At 55.4% G+C, this 14302-nt stretch overlaps 1 protein-coding gene across 1 annotated transcript in view; it reads left to right on the forward strand.

The window, feature by feature from the left end:
- DISP3 (dispatched RND transporter family member 3) overlaps positions 1-12918 on the forward strand; it is a 56640-nt gene extending 43722 nt beyond the window's left edge. The window contains exons 14-23 of the mRNA XM_053577229.1: positions 1614-1744; positions 1820-1992; positions 2757-2883; positions 3312-3457; positions 4865-5024; positions 5522-5635; positions 6061-6227; positions 6874-9771; positions 10403-10560; positions 12042-12918. Coding sequence (XP_053433204.1) covers positions 1614-1744; positions 1820-1992; positions 2757-2883; positions 3312-3457; positions 4865-5024; positions 5522-5635; positions 6061-6227; positions 6874-7236 — 1381 coding nt within the window. The 3' untranslated portion in view covers positions 7237-9771; positions 10403-10560; positions 12042-12918. The remainder of the gene's footprint in view (positions 1-1613; positions 1745-1819; positions 1993-2756; positions 2884-3311; positions 3458-4864; positions 5025-5521; positions 5636-6060; positions 6228-6873; positions 9772-10402; positions 10561-12041) is intronic.
- Positions 12919-14302: the final 1384 nt, after the last annotated feature.

A 14302-nucleotide genomic window follows, 5' to 3' on the forward strand; every position in this document is an offset into this window, starting at 1 on the left:
ATCTCCAAGCCCCCTCTGATGGCACCACAGGGGTGGTAGTGGCCGCCTTGCGGTTCCTCCAGCTCACCAGCCACTGTAGGCCCTTTTGCATTAGCTGTTTTCTCTGTTTGGAATGTTCTTCCCACCTTGTGTGGTTGAGTTCTCAAGACTCAGCTTTCTATGTAAATGTCACCTACCACATTCAAAATCACCTTGCCCAGCCTCTTGCCACATGTCACCCACTGCTCTCCTCCTGATGCCATCATCACCTGATGTCATGCTGACTTGGTATATTACATATATTCTCTCTGGGGCATGTACCCACCCTGTGGTGGCACATTGACTATCTTTTTGGTGCTGTGACCCTGGCACCTAGCAGGCTGTCTGGCACAGAGTGAGTGCTCACAAGTACATGCTGGATGGATGGATGGATGGACCTGGCACTTCCTCTCCAGGGCACTCATTTATTTATTTAATCACACTCCCTCCCCCAGACCACAAGGGGCCTAAGGTGAGGGCTGTTCCATGTATTTACCTTCTGTAGGCCCCATCCCTGCAAGTGCCTGGTGAGGGGGCGGGTCCTGCTGTGTGCTGAGTGGGAGGCTGCATTCATCTCATGGGGTCTTCACACCAGCTGAGGTGACTTTGCCCAAGTTTTCCTCCCTGTGCTCTGAAATGATACCACATTCTTTTATCCCAGGAGGTTGTATTAGCAAAGATCTCCTCTCTCATCCATTCACTGGTTGAACAAACTGTGAGCACCAACTGTGTGGCCCTGTGCTAAGCCAGGAACACAGTGGTGACAAGAGACAGATGTGACTCCTGCCCTTGGGCCCTCTGGCAGGAGACAGACAGCTAACAAGTAGACACTGGTGTCCTTACAAATGATGCTGTGTGTGCTCTGAGAGAAACAGCACCCCCCTGGGGTTGCAAAGAACAACAGAGCCAGCCAGCTTGTGCTGTGAGGACTGGCTTCAAAGCTTCAAGCAGCTGCAGAGGGCTGAGCTCTGCTTGGGACAGAGGGTACAGCTTGGAGGCAGGGGGACAACCAAGAGGCCCTCACTGGGGCCTTTCTAGCCTGGAGTCAGGAATGAGGGTCCCTCTTCCTGCCCTCTCCTGTCCTAAGGCGGGGCTCATGCGCATCAGCTGCTGCCTGAATGAGCCTAAAACATTCTAGAAAGAACTTTGTGTTCCTTTAGATCCAGCTAGAACTCTTTTTCCAAACAGAATCTTGTGACTCTCTACTTGGTCAGGGTGAGGCAGGGCTGGGAGCTTCTCGGCAGGCCCCACCAATGCTGGGCCTGGGGCCCCTCCTGAACCCTTGGGGAAGAGTTTGAGAGCTGCTTGTCTCCTCAGCCTTTTGCGCCACCCGTGGGGAGACAGGCCAGAGAGGGGAAGGGCCTCGCTGGGGGCCCTGTAGTCAGCTTCAGCAGGGGTGCAGCAGAACAGGCCTCCACACCCCAGCCCTGGGCCGGCACCTTCTCCAGACCCCCACCCCCCGCCTGAGGCCGACTCCCTGTTGGTGGGGAAGCCTGAGTCCAGTCCCTGACCACACCCACGAAGGTCACACTGGCCGTGCCTCCCCGACCCCTGGTGGCTCCTCTGTCCTCATGGCGGCCTCCCTCCCTCCGCAGGAAGCTGTACTTTGCTCAGTCCCACAAGCCGCCCTTCCACGGGCGAGTGTGTGTGACTCCTCCTGGCTGCCTGCTCAGCTCCAGCCCCGACGGGCCCACCAAAGGCTTCTTCTATGTGCCTAGTGAGAAAGGTACCGTGGGGCACACGGAGGGGCCCTGGGAGCCAGGCCCCGCCATCCCCTACAGCTCTGCCTCCCGCCCCGCAGGGCCTAAGCCCCGCCTCTCCGCCACCTTTGGCTTCAACCCCTGCGTGAACACCGGCTGTGGGAAGCCGGCAGTGCGCCCCCTAGTGGACACCGGGGCCATGGTCTTCGTGGTCTTCGGCATTCTTGGCATCAACCGCACACGGCAGGTGGACAACCACGTTATCGGAGACCCGGTATGTGGCCCCCAGCTCAGCTCCTTACATCCCCATGGGCCCCTGATGGCTCATTCCGCCCAAACAAGACCCCATAGGCTCCTGAGGGCACTGCTTCTCTTCAAAACTAAGTAGAGTTGCCCAGGAATCTGGGCACATCTTAGAGCCCAAGCTGGCTGCCCGTCTGCGTGAGAGGCTGGAGTGGAGAGAGGGAGATCCAGGCATGCCTTGGGAAGGGGGCAGCCCTTGCTACAAGCCTGGTTGGTGCTCTCCATCTGAGGGCTCCTTCCTTTTCACACATGTGTGTCCTGCACTGGGCTTTCAAGCTTTGGAAGGCAGTGTGGGGCCAGGGCCTGGCCTGCAGCAGATGCCAAGGTTGTGGTCAGAAGGACGGGTGACTAGGCCCTACCCTTAGAAGTCACAGTCCTGTGGGTTGCATGGGAATGACAGACATGAATAAAGTTGGGAGCAGGGTGGAGTTGGAGGAGGTCTGTCTGTCCCATCCAGGTTGGGATTCTGCAGGTGCTCAGAGCAGGGGCCTTAGGGACCAAAAGAACAGGTATGACGGGGCTATCTGGGGGCAGGAGAGGAAGCAGGAAATCCAGGTGAGGGGAAATGTTGCACAGGGCAGAGTGAGATTGGAGGGGACAGTGGGTAACCAGGCAGAGGGTTGCAACTTGAGGGAGCTACTGGAGGTTCTTACCCTGGGCAGGGGGAGGCAGGATACAAGACTGAGTCCCCATCTCACTGAGTGGCCCGGGCTGGCCTGTATCTCTTTGGGAAAGGGCAGCGTCATCTATGACAGCAGCTTTGACCTCTTCAAAGAAGTTGGGCACCTGTGCCGCCTCTGCAAGGCCATCGCAGGCAACTCCGAGCTGGTGAAGCCGGGAGGGGCGCAGTGCCTGCCCTCAGGTGGGTGGGGCGGGGAGCCAGCTCCTCTGAGGGGGCAAGCTAGGGAGGCCATGGAGGCCACAGTTCAGGAAGGACACGCACCTGGCCCATGGGTGTCTTTGCAGACATGCGTCTGTGCTTGAGGGTGTCCACACGGGTGGGGGTGTGCTGACGGGGGGTTTCCAGGTGAGAACAGGCTTGTGTGTGAGCAGGGATCAGCACAGAGGGGTGGAGGTGGGCACACCTGCAGAAGTAACCTGGAAGAGACCGTGCCAGGGCTGTCCCTGAGAGAGCCCAAAATGTCATTTCCAGCCCAAGTACAAATGTATGGTGTGGGTTTCCCAGTGACATTGCCAGTGTTTGCAAATACTGTCAAGGGTGTGGTGGGGTGAGGATGGGCTCCCCCAGGCCCCGCACCCACCACACCCCACTTGCACTTCTCCCCACAGGCTACAGCATCTCCTCCTTCCTACAGATGTTGCACCCTGAGTGCAAGGAGCTGCCTGAGCCCAACCTGCTCCCAGGGCAGCTATCCCATGGGGCCGTGGGTGTGAAGGAGGGCCGCGTGCAGTGGATCTCCATGGCCTTTGAGTCGGTGAGCCCCGCATGGCCATGCTGGTTACCTTGTCAAATGCTTGCCTTGCAGTGTCACCTCTGATCCCTGGCCCTTGTCCCAAATCAGGGGACTAAGGCTTAGAGAGATAGAATGATTCACATGGTTAGTGAGTGTCAGCAGCAGTGTGAAACTGGGCTTTCTACCTGCAGAGCTCTGCCCTTTCTTCCCACAGGCAGCTGCCAGCTCCCCCAAACAGGGGTCCACATCATTTTGAAGCCTCTGGGTTATAGGGGCTGGTGGAAGTCCAGGATGTTCCCCTCTGCCACTGTGGAGGCCAGGGTTGGTTGGGGCCACAGACCCTAGCAATGGGCCTCTTTTGGGGTGGCCAGGGTCAGGCTGTCCCACACACGCCCCTGCTGCCTACATCACCGCTGAACACTCCTGGGCTCTGCCCAAGGAGGCATGTGTGTGCACACACTTACACATACTCACACACTCCTACCTGGCACCTGCAGGGCCTCAAGGTCCTGGCACTTGGCTTTCTGAGGCTTGGTAAGTCTGTTCCTGCTGCCTCATGCAGAGACTCTGGGTTCAGTCCTTGCTCTGATCCTGGTATGCTCTGTGTCACTTGTCCCTCTGACCTAAAGTTCCTTGTGTAAGAATATCATTAAAGGTCCCTGCCCTCCCCTGGCAAGAGTGGAAATAAAAATGACACTTGAATGCCTAGGGCTTCCTTTTGCAGCCTGAAGCCCCATTTCAGGGAGGAGAGAGGTCTCAGCTTAGGCTCATCCCCGCAGCAGGGTGCTCACTCCCAAGCCGACCCCACTGACATGCAGACACATGCACACAGACACTCTAGGCTGGCTTGAGCTCAGTGAGAGCAGAACTGGGCCAGAGAAATAACATCAGAAGGGGCCAAAGAGATAAGAAGATTCCAGAGCCACGTGAGTGCCAGTTCCGTCGTTCATCATTCCCCATTTTGTGAACAACCCTCAGTGCTGGACATTGACCCAGACAGGCTGCTGCTTCCCTCAAGAGGTCAGAGTCCCACCAGGGACAGGCAGGTTACCAGGCAGTGATGAGCTATGATGGAGAAGTACTGAGGGCTTGGAGGGCCCAGAGGAGGCCCACTGAGGGCACCACAGAAGGCTTCCTGGAGGATGTGTTGGAGCTGGCTGTGCAGCAGGGGGAACAGCCTCAGGGCTTCTGGGAGATGAAAGTAGTCCTGGAAGGAAGGGACAGGGGACTGTGGTTGCATCTAACCCTGCTGCTGTAAAGATCATCTGATGCCTCCAGAGCCTGGTGGCAGCTCATTTGGGATTGGGTCATTGTTCACCTCCTCCCGCCTCACACTCCATTGGTGGCCACAGAGGGGACCCACTATGCCCTGGATAGGGTGAGCAGGCCATGACCCCCACCTGTCTCATTGGCTCCTGTCCCCCACAGACCACGTACAAGGGCAAGTCCTCCTTCCAGACCTACTCAGACTACCTGCGCTGGGAGCGCTTTCTCCAGCAGCAGCTGCAGACCTTCCCCGAGGGCTCAGCCCTGCGCAGGGGCTTCCAGACCTGCGAGCACTGGAAGCAGATCTTCATGGAGATCGTAGGCACGTGGCAGCCCTGCCCCTCCACCCAGACCCTCCAGGGCTGAGGCCAGGGTGGAGTGGGGTGGTGGGGGACTGGGGCAGGGAGGGCATTCTTGGCCTTTCTGAGTCATACTCTTGTCATCTCAGTCCTGGCCAAGAACCCCAGGGAAGCTGGGATGACACAATGGCCAGGATGCTGATCAGAGGCCTGAGTTTGGATCTTGTCCTGCTCAGGAGCATCTGGCCCCATTCTCTGATAATGACTTTGGCCACCTAAAAATAAACAGTCACAACCATTACAACACCTGTCAGTTATAAGCCCTTTCTAGGTTTGAGCCTCATGGTGAGGGCCTGACCTATGTTATCTCTTAAATGCCAACTGAGGCCTACGGCTGGGGGCTGTGATCTCCCCACCTTACAGATGAAGACATGGGGACCCAGAGAGGTCAGGGGCCTACGCAGAGTGGCTGGCTGTGACTGCCCACCCTGTAGCCAACTGAGACCCTCTCCCCTTGCAGGTGTACAGAGCGCTCTGCATGGGCTGGCACTGTCCCTGCTCATCTGTGTGGCCGCAGTGGCTGTGTTCACCACCCACATCCTGCTTCTGCTGCCTGTGCTCCTGAGCATCTTGGGTACGTGGGCTAGGGGTTGATGGGCACTGGGCCAGTGGGGACAGGAACAGGCAGGAGTGTCCCTCGTGGCCCCAAGTGAGGAAATTTCTCTGAACTCTTAACTGTTAAGTCTTATTGATTTGAGGTCACTTCCACTCCAGGTAAAGAGACCCTCTGCCCAGAGCCATTTGTGACAGTGTTTCATGGGACTGTCTCCCCCACAGTCTGTGCTCCCCAAGCAGAGCTGGTGGACCCAGGTGGCAGCTTTCAGCTCAGTGATATGTTGCTGTACCTGTCCCCAAACTCTCTGTACATGGCTCTCCTCCATCCTGTCACCTGATGGGGGGTTGGGTTTGGACTGTGTCAGTCCCCAGGGGCTCTCCAGGGCTATGCGGTGATGATGGGAGGGGGAATCCAAGGTGCCTTCCCCCCCATTCCTCTTGCAGGCATTGTCTGCCTTGTGGTGACCATCATGTACTGGAGCGGCTGGGAGATGGGGGCCGTGGAAGCCATCTCCCTGTCCATCCTCGTGGGCTCCTCTGTGGACTACTGCGTCCATCTGGTCGAGGGCTACCTGCTGGCTGGAGAGAACCTGCCCCCCCATCAGGCTGAGGTGAGTGCCCTACTGCTTTACCCCACCCCAGCACAGCCGAGGGGCCCCCCAAGACAGCGGGACCTCCAGCCAGGTTGTGTTCTGGGAACTGGGGTTCCCAAGGCCAATCCATGAACCCCAGGGACTCAGATTCTACCCAGATGGCTGGAACAGCACTGTGACACCTTGGGTAGATCCTTGCTCCCCCAGCCTCAGTCTCCCCATGTGAGCAGTGAGGAGACTGGGTTAGACAGAGGATGTCCAAGGCCCTTACTGGTTCACCTTTCCAGGGTCCAGCCATGACCTTGAGTCCCTTGTGGCTTGGTGAGGATGCATTTGTGAATTCAGTGTCAAAACCATCTGTAGGCCTGCTAAAGGGATTTTTTTCTTAGTTTTAGAATTGTGTTGATGTGAAAACATAAGTATGTGGAAATTAATCAATTATACATTTAACTGACTCTGGTCAAAACAAAGGAATCAGTTCCCAACTAGGATCCCCATTTAGGAAGACCTGCTGTGCAGGTCCCCATGTCTGTCGCCATCCCAGCATGCGCTGGCACCTTGCGCTGCAGGGGGTCTTTCGCCCCGCCCACCCCAGTGCACAGCAGCAGAGTGGGCTGTAGCTCCCCTGGCCCACAGGGTCCCCTAGCAGTGGCTCTCCATTCAGGATGCACGCACACAGCGCCAATGGCGCACCCTGGAGGCCGTGCGACATGTGGGCGTGGCCATCGTCTCCAGCGCAGTCACCACGGTCATCGCTACAGTGCCATTGTTCTTCTGCATCATTGCCCCGTTTGCCAAGTTCGGCAAGATCGTCGCACTCAACACAGGCGTGTCCATCCTCTACACGCTCACCGTCAGCACCGCGCTGCTCGGCATCATGGGGCCCGGCTCCTTCACCCGGACCCGGACTTCCTTTCTCAAGGCTCTGGGCGCCGTGCTCCTGGCTGGGGCTCTGGGACTGGGCGCCTGCCTCGTGCTCCTCTGGAGTGGCTATAAGATCCCACTGCCCACCGGGGCCGCCCTATAGCCGTGCCTGGCCTCTGACTCATATGCCTTTGGCCCAGGGTGGAGGAAGGGCACCCTGCTTCACCCCAGGGGTGCTGTTCCCCACCTCGGCCCCAGCTAGCCTTGTTCCCTGGCCTAGGGTAAAGGCACCGCACAGGTACTGGTGGGAGCTGCCGCCCATACCCACACTCTGGGGACCACACTGCTTTCTCCTGAGGATCCAGAGCTGAGAGGTGAAACCTCAGCCCCATCGGCCCAGCCCTCCTCCCGTGCCCCACCACCACAGGGGCCAGGCGGTTTTTGTAGGGGCTACCTGTCACACTGCCTCTACGCCCACAACCTTTTAGTGTGGGTATTACAGGGCCCCCATTCTACAGATGTGAAGACTGAGGCATCAAGAGGCAAAGTGACTGTGGTAGAGCCAGCACTGCCTCCCTAGCCTTCGAGTATGCACTTGGGGGCTTTGCAGGATGAGCACAGTGGATTCAGGGCAGGGCCTTACCCCTGCACACCCGTTCCTCCCCACTCCCCTCAGCTTTACAGAGGCCAGTGCTGAATAGCCCAGACCCTCGCCAGGCCTTTCACTCTGGCTAGAGAGGACAAAGGTACTGGGCTTGGGCTTCTGCATGTCGTAGCCCTGGTTCAGCCTCAAGGGGTCCATCCGAGGCCTTCCCTGGCCGCTGTGGGGCCCAGCACAGCTCTCCTCACAGATCCGTGCCCCCTCCCCCACCCAGCTTTGAGAGTGAATGTCTGGGGGTGGCCCCTGTGGGAGGAGATGTTTGTGCCTGCAGCCTGCTCCTGGTGGAGGTTCCTATTAAAGAGAAGTGAAACCACGGTTTTAGGTGCTGCTGCCTGGGTCATATTTCAGAACTAAAGTGATTATTTGCATGTTGCCCAGCTGGACTCTGGCACAGAGGGTGGGGCTGGCCATGGAGGGAGATGGGTGGGCAAGAGGGCATCCAACCTTCCTGGGAACAAGGTCATGGGCATTCTAGGGCCTCCATGAAGGGGTTGAGAGATGCATCTTTAACTGATTCCTCTGGCTCCATGGTTGGGACGTTTTTGAGCACCTTTGGTATGCCTGGCATTGTGCTGGGCACAGACCTTTTTCCTTGGCGACAGATGTTGCCACTGGGCTTTATGAAGCTGGACACGGAATGAGCTGAAACTAATCCCTGAGAGTGGGCAAGAAATTAGGGGTGGTTTCCAGGCCAGCTTACCTGGTCATCTGTAAATATTAACTGGGGGATGGGGACAAAGACAGATGGACAGCACTGTGTCCCCCTAGTCTCTGTCCAGGGAATATCAGACCTTTGTGCCCACTCAGGGTGAAGGAAGACATCAAACAAACAGTTAATGATATTAGCTGTCACAGCACTGACTGTGCTCGGTGCTCTTCTCAAGGTCTGGGTTAGTGTCCCAGGGCTGTCACAACAAAGTTCCACACACCAGTTCAACAGGTTTATTCCCACACAGTTCAAGAGGCTGGAAGTTCAGGGTATTGGCAGGGCGGGTCCTCTGGAGGCTCTGTGCTTTTCTCCTGGTTTCTGCTGGTTGTGGGCAAACGAGCCTCGTCCCCCAGCTTGTGGGGGTAGCACTCCAGGCGCCATCTTTTCTGTGTTTATGTCATCTTCCTTCTTTGTGGGAGGGGTTCCTGTCATACTGGATTGGGTCCACCTTAAGCATCTTAACTTTATCACTATAGAGATCCTGTGTCCACACAAGCTCAACCACCAAGGTGTGGACTTCACGTGTCTTTTTGAGGAACACAGTCCCTCCCCTCACAGGGCTCAGCATGTGCAGCTCATTCCTCAGCTGTGCACGGTAGGGGTCGGCGCACCCCTTTCCACTGGGGCAGCCAAGGAGCCAGGAGACAGACTTGTCTGCATTGTGCAGCTAGTGAGCTGGCCAGTCTGTCCCCAGGGTCCCCAGTAAGGTATGCAGCGTCTCATTACAGTTGGAACACAGCCTGGTGGCAGCTACAGGGACGCCAAGGTTGGTCAAATCAAGAGTTCTGTTCTTGGAAATTCTGGAATGAAAACACTGTGTTTGATGGTAATTCCCAGGGGCCCAGCCAAGAGCACTGTGGCTGAGGGGAGTGTGGTGCCCCGCAGCACCCAAGGCCACATCTGTAGGGTCAGTCCCCTTCCCAAGTGGCCACCAGTGCGGAGGGAATGGGGCAAGCATATGGGAGGTGGCCAGGGCAAGGGGTGGGGAAGAACAGGGGGCTGACAAATGGACAGGACACCCAGATGTTGCTTGAGGTCCTTGTCCTGAGATCTTCCCGATAACCTCATTTTAATGTGGAGGTAGAATATTTGCATACTATTTACATACACTCCACATAATTTGTAGAGAAACCCTCCCCAAGCCCATCTCCCTGCTTTAAAGGGGCAGCTCCTCTCCCTTCCCCTTGGCCTCTTTTCCAGGGCATCGTGGGGTGTTGGGCAGGCATGTTGGGAGAGAAGGGGGCTGCGCTGTGTCATTGTCACCTCCCTCCAAGGTGCCTGGGGTTCCTGGATCTGTACAGCTCTGACATGACCCTCCTGACTCACTGGTGAGTTGGGTTCCTATTTCACAGATGAGCACTGAGGCCTGGAGAGGGGAAGGGGAAGGAGGGGCACGCAGCACACTGCCAGGGGGCTTCTCCCAACCAGGGCCCTGCTCCCTCTAGCGTCTGGCCAGGCTCACCCTCTGGATGGCATTCTCAACTTCAGATCTGTATCTCCTCACCAAAACTGACCCATCTTGTCCCTCCAGGCCCTGCATGGTGACTGATCCCCTAGGGGCAGGGCTGGGGGAAGGGTAGGGGAAGGGTATGGGTGACCATTTGGGAGTTTCAGGGAACTCGGGCCACACAACTGCCTGCCTACTTGCCTACAAATAAATCCCCTTTCATCTCATTTGTGAACACTGGCGCCACAGGGTCCCAGAGGGACTAACTCCCATGAAAAGAACCTTGACCCTCCTTTGTGCTAAGGCACAGCTCACATTTTTAATGAGCTTTACTAGCACTAATGGGATGCTCTTCATTAACTTGGGTGCAGCTGTCAGCCAGGGGTCTTGGAGAATGTGCAGGCCTTTGGCATACCAAGGTGGCAGAGCATGGCACGAGGGGAGACGGGAGAGACCCACATCACCAGCCAAGTTTCTCTAAGGCCCTGCTTCTCTCTTCCTTTCCCTTGGAGACCAGCAGATCCCATGAGAGCCAGCCTGTATGGAGCGCCCACCTTGCCCAGGCCCCACCCACGCACCCCCACCCGTGGCTCCTGCCAGCATTCCTCACTGCTAAGGAGCAGAAGCCCAGAGACACACGCTGTGCGCACATCCACCTTCCTAGCTGACGGTGAGCCTTGAGAAAGGACAGGGCTGGGCCCATCCCCATGTTTGCCTAAGGATGCTGAACTTTATCCGGAAGGAGATGGGGATACAAGGAAAGGTTTTTAAAAACAGAAGACCAGTTTTTGCCTATCCAATTGGTAAAGATCTGAAAGTCTGATAGAGGGACCAAGGGGAAACAGGCCTTCTTATGTGTTCATTGCTGGTGGGCCTGCAAACTGGCTCAGCAGTAGTGGAGGGCAATCTCTGGCAGGAACTATCAAAATCACAATCAGAAATGCTTTTGATTCAGCTATTCTGCTTCTGAGAATTTATCCTGCAGATAAACTCACACTGGCCAAGTGTAGAAGTCATTCACTGAAGACACGGACAGATGAAAGGAGCTATGCTTAGTTCCCCCAGACAGCGGGATATGAATGAGGCAGCTCTCTGAGCCGATGCGGAAAAAGTACCAAGATATATTCAATGGGAGAGAAAGGTTGCAAGACAGTGTGTAAAATAGGCTAGCTTATGTGTAGAAAAAATGGGTGGGTGAGAACATACATTCCTTTTTGCTTGCATATACATACAGAAATTTGGAAGAAAACACAAGGAAAACTAAAACAGTGGTTACCTGTGTGGTAGGGGTCTGGGGTGCGAGGTGGATGGCAGAGAGCAACGGGATAAAGATTTTGTTATAAATCTTTCCACGCTCTTAGAGTTTTTGACTGCTGGAATGTACAATCTAGATGATTTGTGTAAGCAGGGGAGAGATGGGGCTATCATTTTCTCCTCAGAAAGCTCACTCTGGCTGCAGGGGAGAGGGTAGGGGGAGGCAGGGAGAGCAGTGAGGAAGGAGAGAAGGGGCTCCCACCTCCCCCCCAGGCCATCAGTAAACATCAGCTGACTTACTTGGCACCCAAGGCACTTCCAGGAGCTGCCAGGGCCAGCACAGCCAACCTACCCACCTTCCCCAAGCAGAGGAGACACAAGACCTCTCTGCCCTGAAGCCAGAGTCCCCAGTCACACAGAGCCTTGGAGCGATCAGCAGGGTAGCATGGCCTGCTGCTGCTCCCGCAGGGCAGGCAGAGACCATCAGGGGGTACCAGCAGAGAGACCCTGGAGCTGAGCTGCAAGGCCATCCTGCTGTGTCGTCACATCCTTGTCCTGCCTCCGTTCACTGTGCAGATGTGGGCAGGTCACAAACTCTACCTTAGCCTGTTTGCTCATCCATTAAATACAGTAACACCCATCATGCATGGTCACTGTGTTTTAATGAGAGGATGTTTACCAAGGGCTTGGCCACAGACACCTGCTAAACCACCATCACTGTCATCCTTGTTATAAAACAGCTTTCTCCCAACTCAGACGGCTTCTGTGTACTCGGAGTTGCAAAGTACTTCAACAGAAAGGAACATCTCTCCTCCACGGGACCCTCTCCGACTCTGGGTGGAATATGCTTTCTTGTCCTGTGGATGTCGGGCCTGACCATGTAACTTTTGTCAGCAGCAAAGGCTTGAAATGTGCCTGTCTGAGGAGCCCCGCCCCCTGTGCTTCTGCCCCTCCCTGGGAAGAAAGAGCCCTCCGAGACCCACTGGCTCCAGGAGGCTGAGAGACGTGGAACTGATCTGACCCAGTCTGTGGCCTAGAGCCAGGCCCTGCTGGTGCTAGAATAGATAAGCTGACTCCCAGCTGACACCAGCGAATGACTGTTGTCCAAAGCCACCGAGTTTGGGAGGTTCGTCATGCAGCATTTTGCAGCAACAGTCGACCAGAGCATTATCCGTCACCTCCAGAGTCAAGGTGAAGTTTCTTCATACAGCCTTCAAGGCCCGTTAGGGTCTCCTTGGCACCTTCTCTGTGAGTGTCTCATGCCACTGCCTCACTGTGCACAAGCGGCAGCTGCACGGAACCTCTCACTCCCGCGGCCATGCTGCACCCACCCCCCGGCTGCCCCTCTTTGGCCCTCAGAACGCTGCTTCCTCCACGAAGCCTTCACTGGTGCCTACGTCTCAGTTAGTCATCCTGGGATGTGACCACACAGCACTTTGTACTTCCTTTGCCTTGTGTTTTTAATGACTTGCTACTTGGCTCTGTCAGGGAGAGAAGGCATGAAGGTGCCGTGACAGCAAATACAGGACGTCGCCAGTTCCTGGCATGCAGTGAGCTCATTACAAATATCATTGACTAGTGATCTAACTGCCCTGGTGTAGGGAGTCCCTGCCCGCCTCGTATCTGAAGTGCTGGGTCCATTGTAAAAAAAGCTGCCACCTGTGTAAAGAACACATCGGCCTGTAGCCCCTCCAAGCTCACTCATCCTGGGAAGCTGCTTCTTGGGCACACACCCCCATCTCCTGGTCCAGACTGAGGCAGGGACCACAGACAAAGGGCAGGGTTACCTCCCACTCTGAGCCAGGCAGAGCCAGCTCAGAGACAGGTCAGCTCCTCCAGGCCTCCTGCTCCGCTCCACACTCCTCCCTAAACTATCACTGATGCGCCAGTGGGTCACAAAGGAACAAGCTCTTTGCAGCATCCCTTTCCTTCCCTAATTGCTTCAAACACGTAATTGTAGCATCAGATCAAAACCTCAGACCAGAAGACAGATGATAAAGCATTTTTGGTTTTTTTCCTAGAAAAATAGAAAAGGCAAGGGTGGCGAGGAGAGGAAGGACGCATGCTCTCACATTTGCCAACCCCAAAATGTAATTTATAAAATGAAAATCTGGTGTGAAGTTCAACTAAATGAACAATTTGTAGATAACTCGCATGCTCATACCATTAAGCAAATGCACTTTAAATTGATTTCAAATTAGTGGGCTAATGATTCCCCCCAGGTCCAATCTCTGCCAGCCCCCAGTGCAGCGTTTTTAATAAGAGGTAGGTGTGCGGTAACAGCCTCTTTATTCCGTAATTGAAGCCATAATTGAACCTGAGGTCACAGTCAAGGGCCCTATTGATCTGTGTGCAGAGGGAAAGTGCTGACAGTGACCATCTCAGGCCAGAGGAGTGGAGGGGCCAGGGAGACTCCTACAGCTGTGGCAGCTTTTGCCCCATTTCCTAAATGAACTGCAGGTGGCCTTGGTGGCTAATGGGGGAATTAAATAAGCTGAGACAGAGCTCCTACTCCCAGTCCTGCAGATTGCACTCAGAACTCCCTAAAAGCATGTCGAGGATCTGTGTGACCCTCTAGTATTTATTCCTAGGGCCCAAGGGTGGACTCTGTACCCTCCCTTGGCTCACAGTGCCACCTGACCCTCAGCTTTCCAGACCAAGGGAAAGAAGCGAAGGTGCACCACAAATCCATTCTACTCTTCCCTCCTCATCCTGGGTGCCGAGTCCTTTAACCCTCAGCCCAGCCAAGAACTCTCTCCCAACCCCAACTCAGAAAGTCAGGGCAGAAGGTCTATGACCCGGTTGGCTTAGCCCTGATTGCTCTCAGCTCACGAAGCACAAAGCATTACTCATCTCTTCTGCCTCCGCAGGGGCTAGGAGAACCTTTGGCTCCAATCTCAAGAGAACACAGGAGTCTCATTTTAGGTTGCACCAGTCATTTTGGCTATTCTGAATCTAGAGCTCTTTTCTCCAAAGAGTATGGCAAAGACGGAGGATTAGGAGAAGAAGCAGAGAGAGAGAGAGAGAAAGAGATCCAGAGGAAAGGAGTGAGGAGGATGACAAAGAGCTTGTGTTAAAAAAAGACAGGGAGAGAGACGGACAGAAAAACATACAAGACACACAGAGGCAGAGAGAGAAAAAGAGAGAGAGATTGATTT

The sequence above is a fragment of the Nycticebus coucang genome, chromosome 22 (genome assembly GCF_027406575.1).
Source record: "Nycticebus coucang isolate mNycCou1 chromosome 22, mNycCou1.pri, whole genome shotgun sequence".
Classification (NCBI taxonomy): domain Eukaryota; kingdom Metazoa; phylum Chordata; class Mammalia; order Primates; family Lorisidae; genus Nycticebus; species Nycticebus coucang.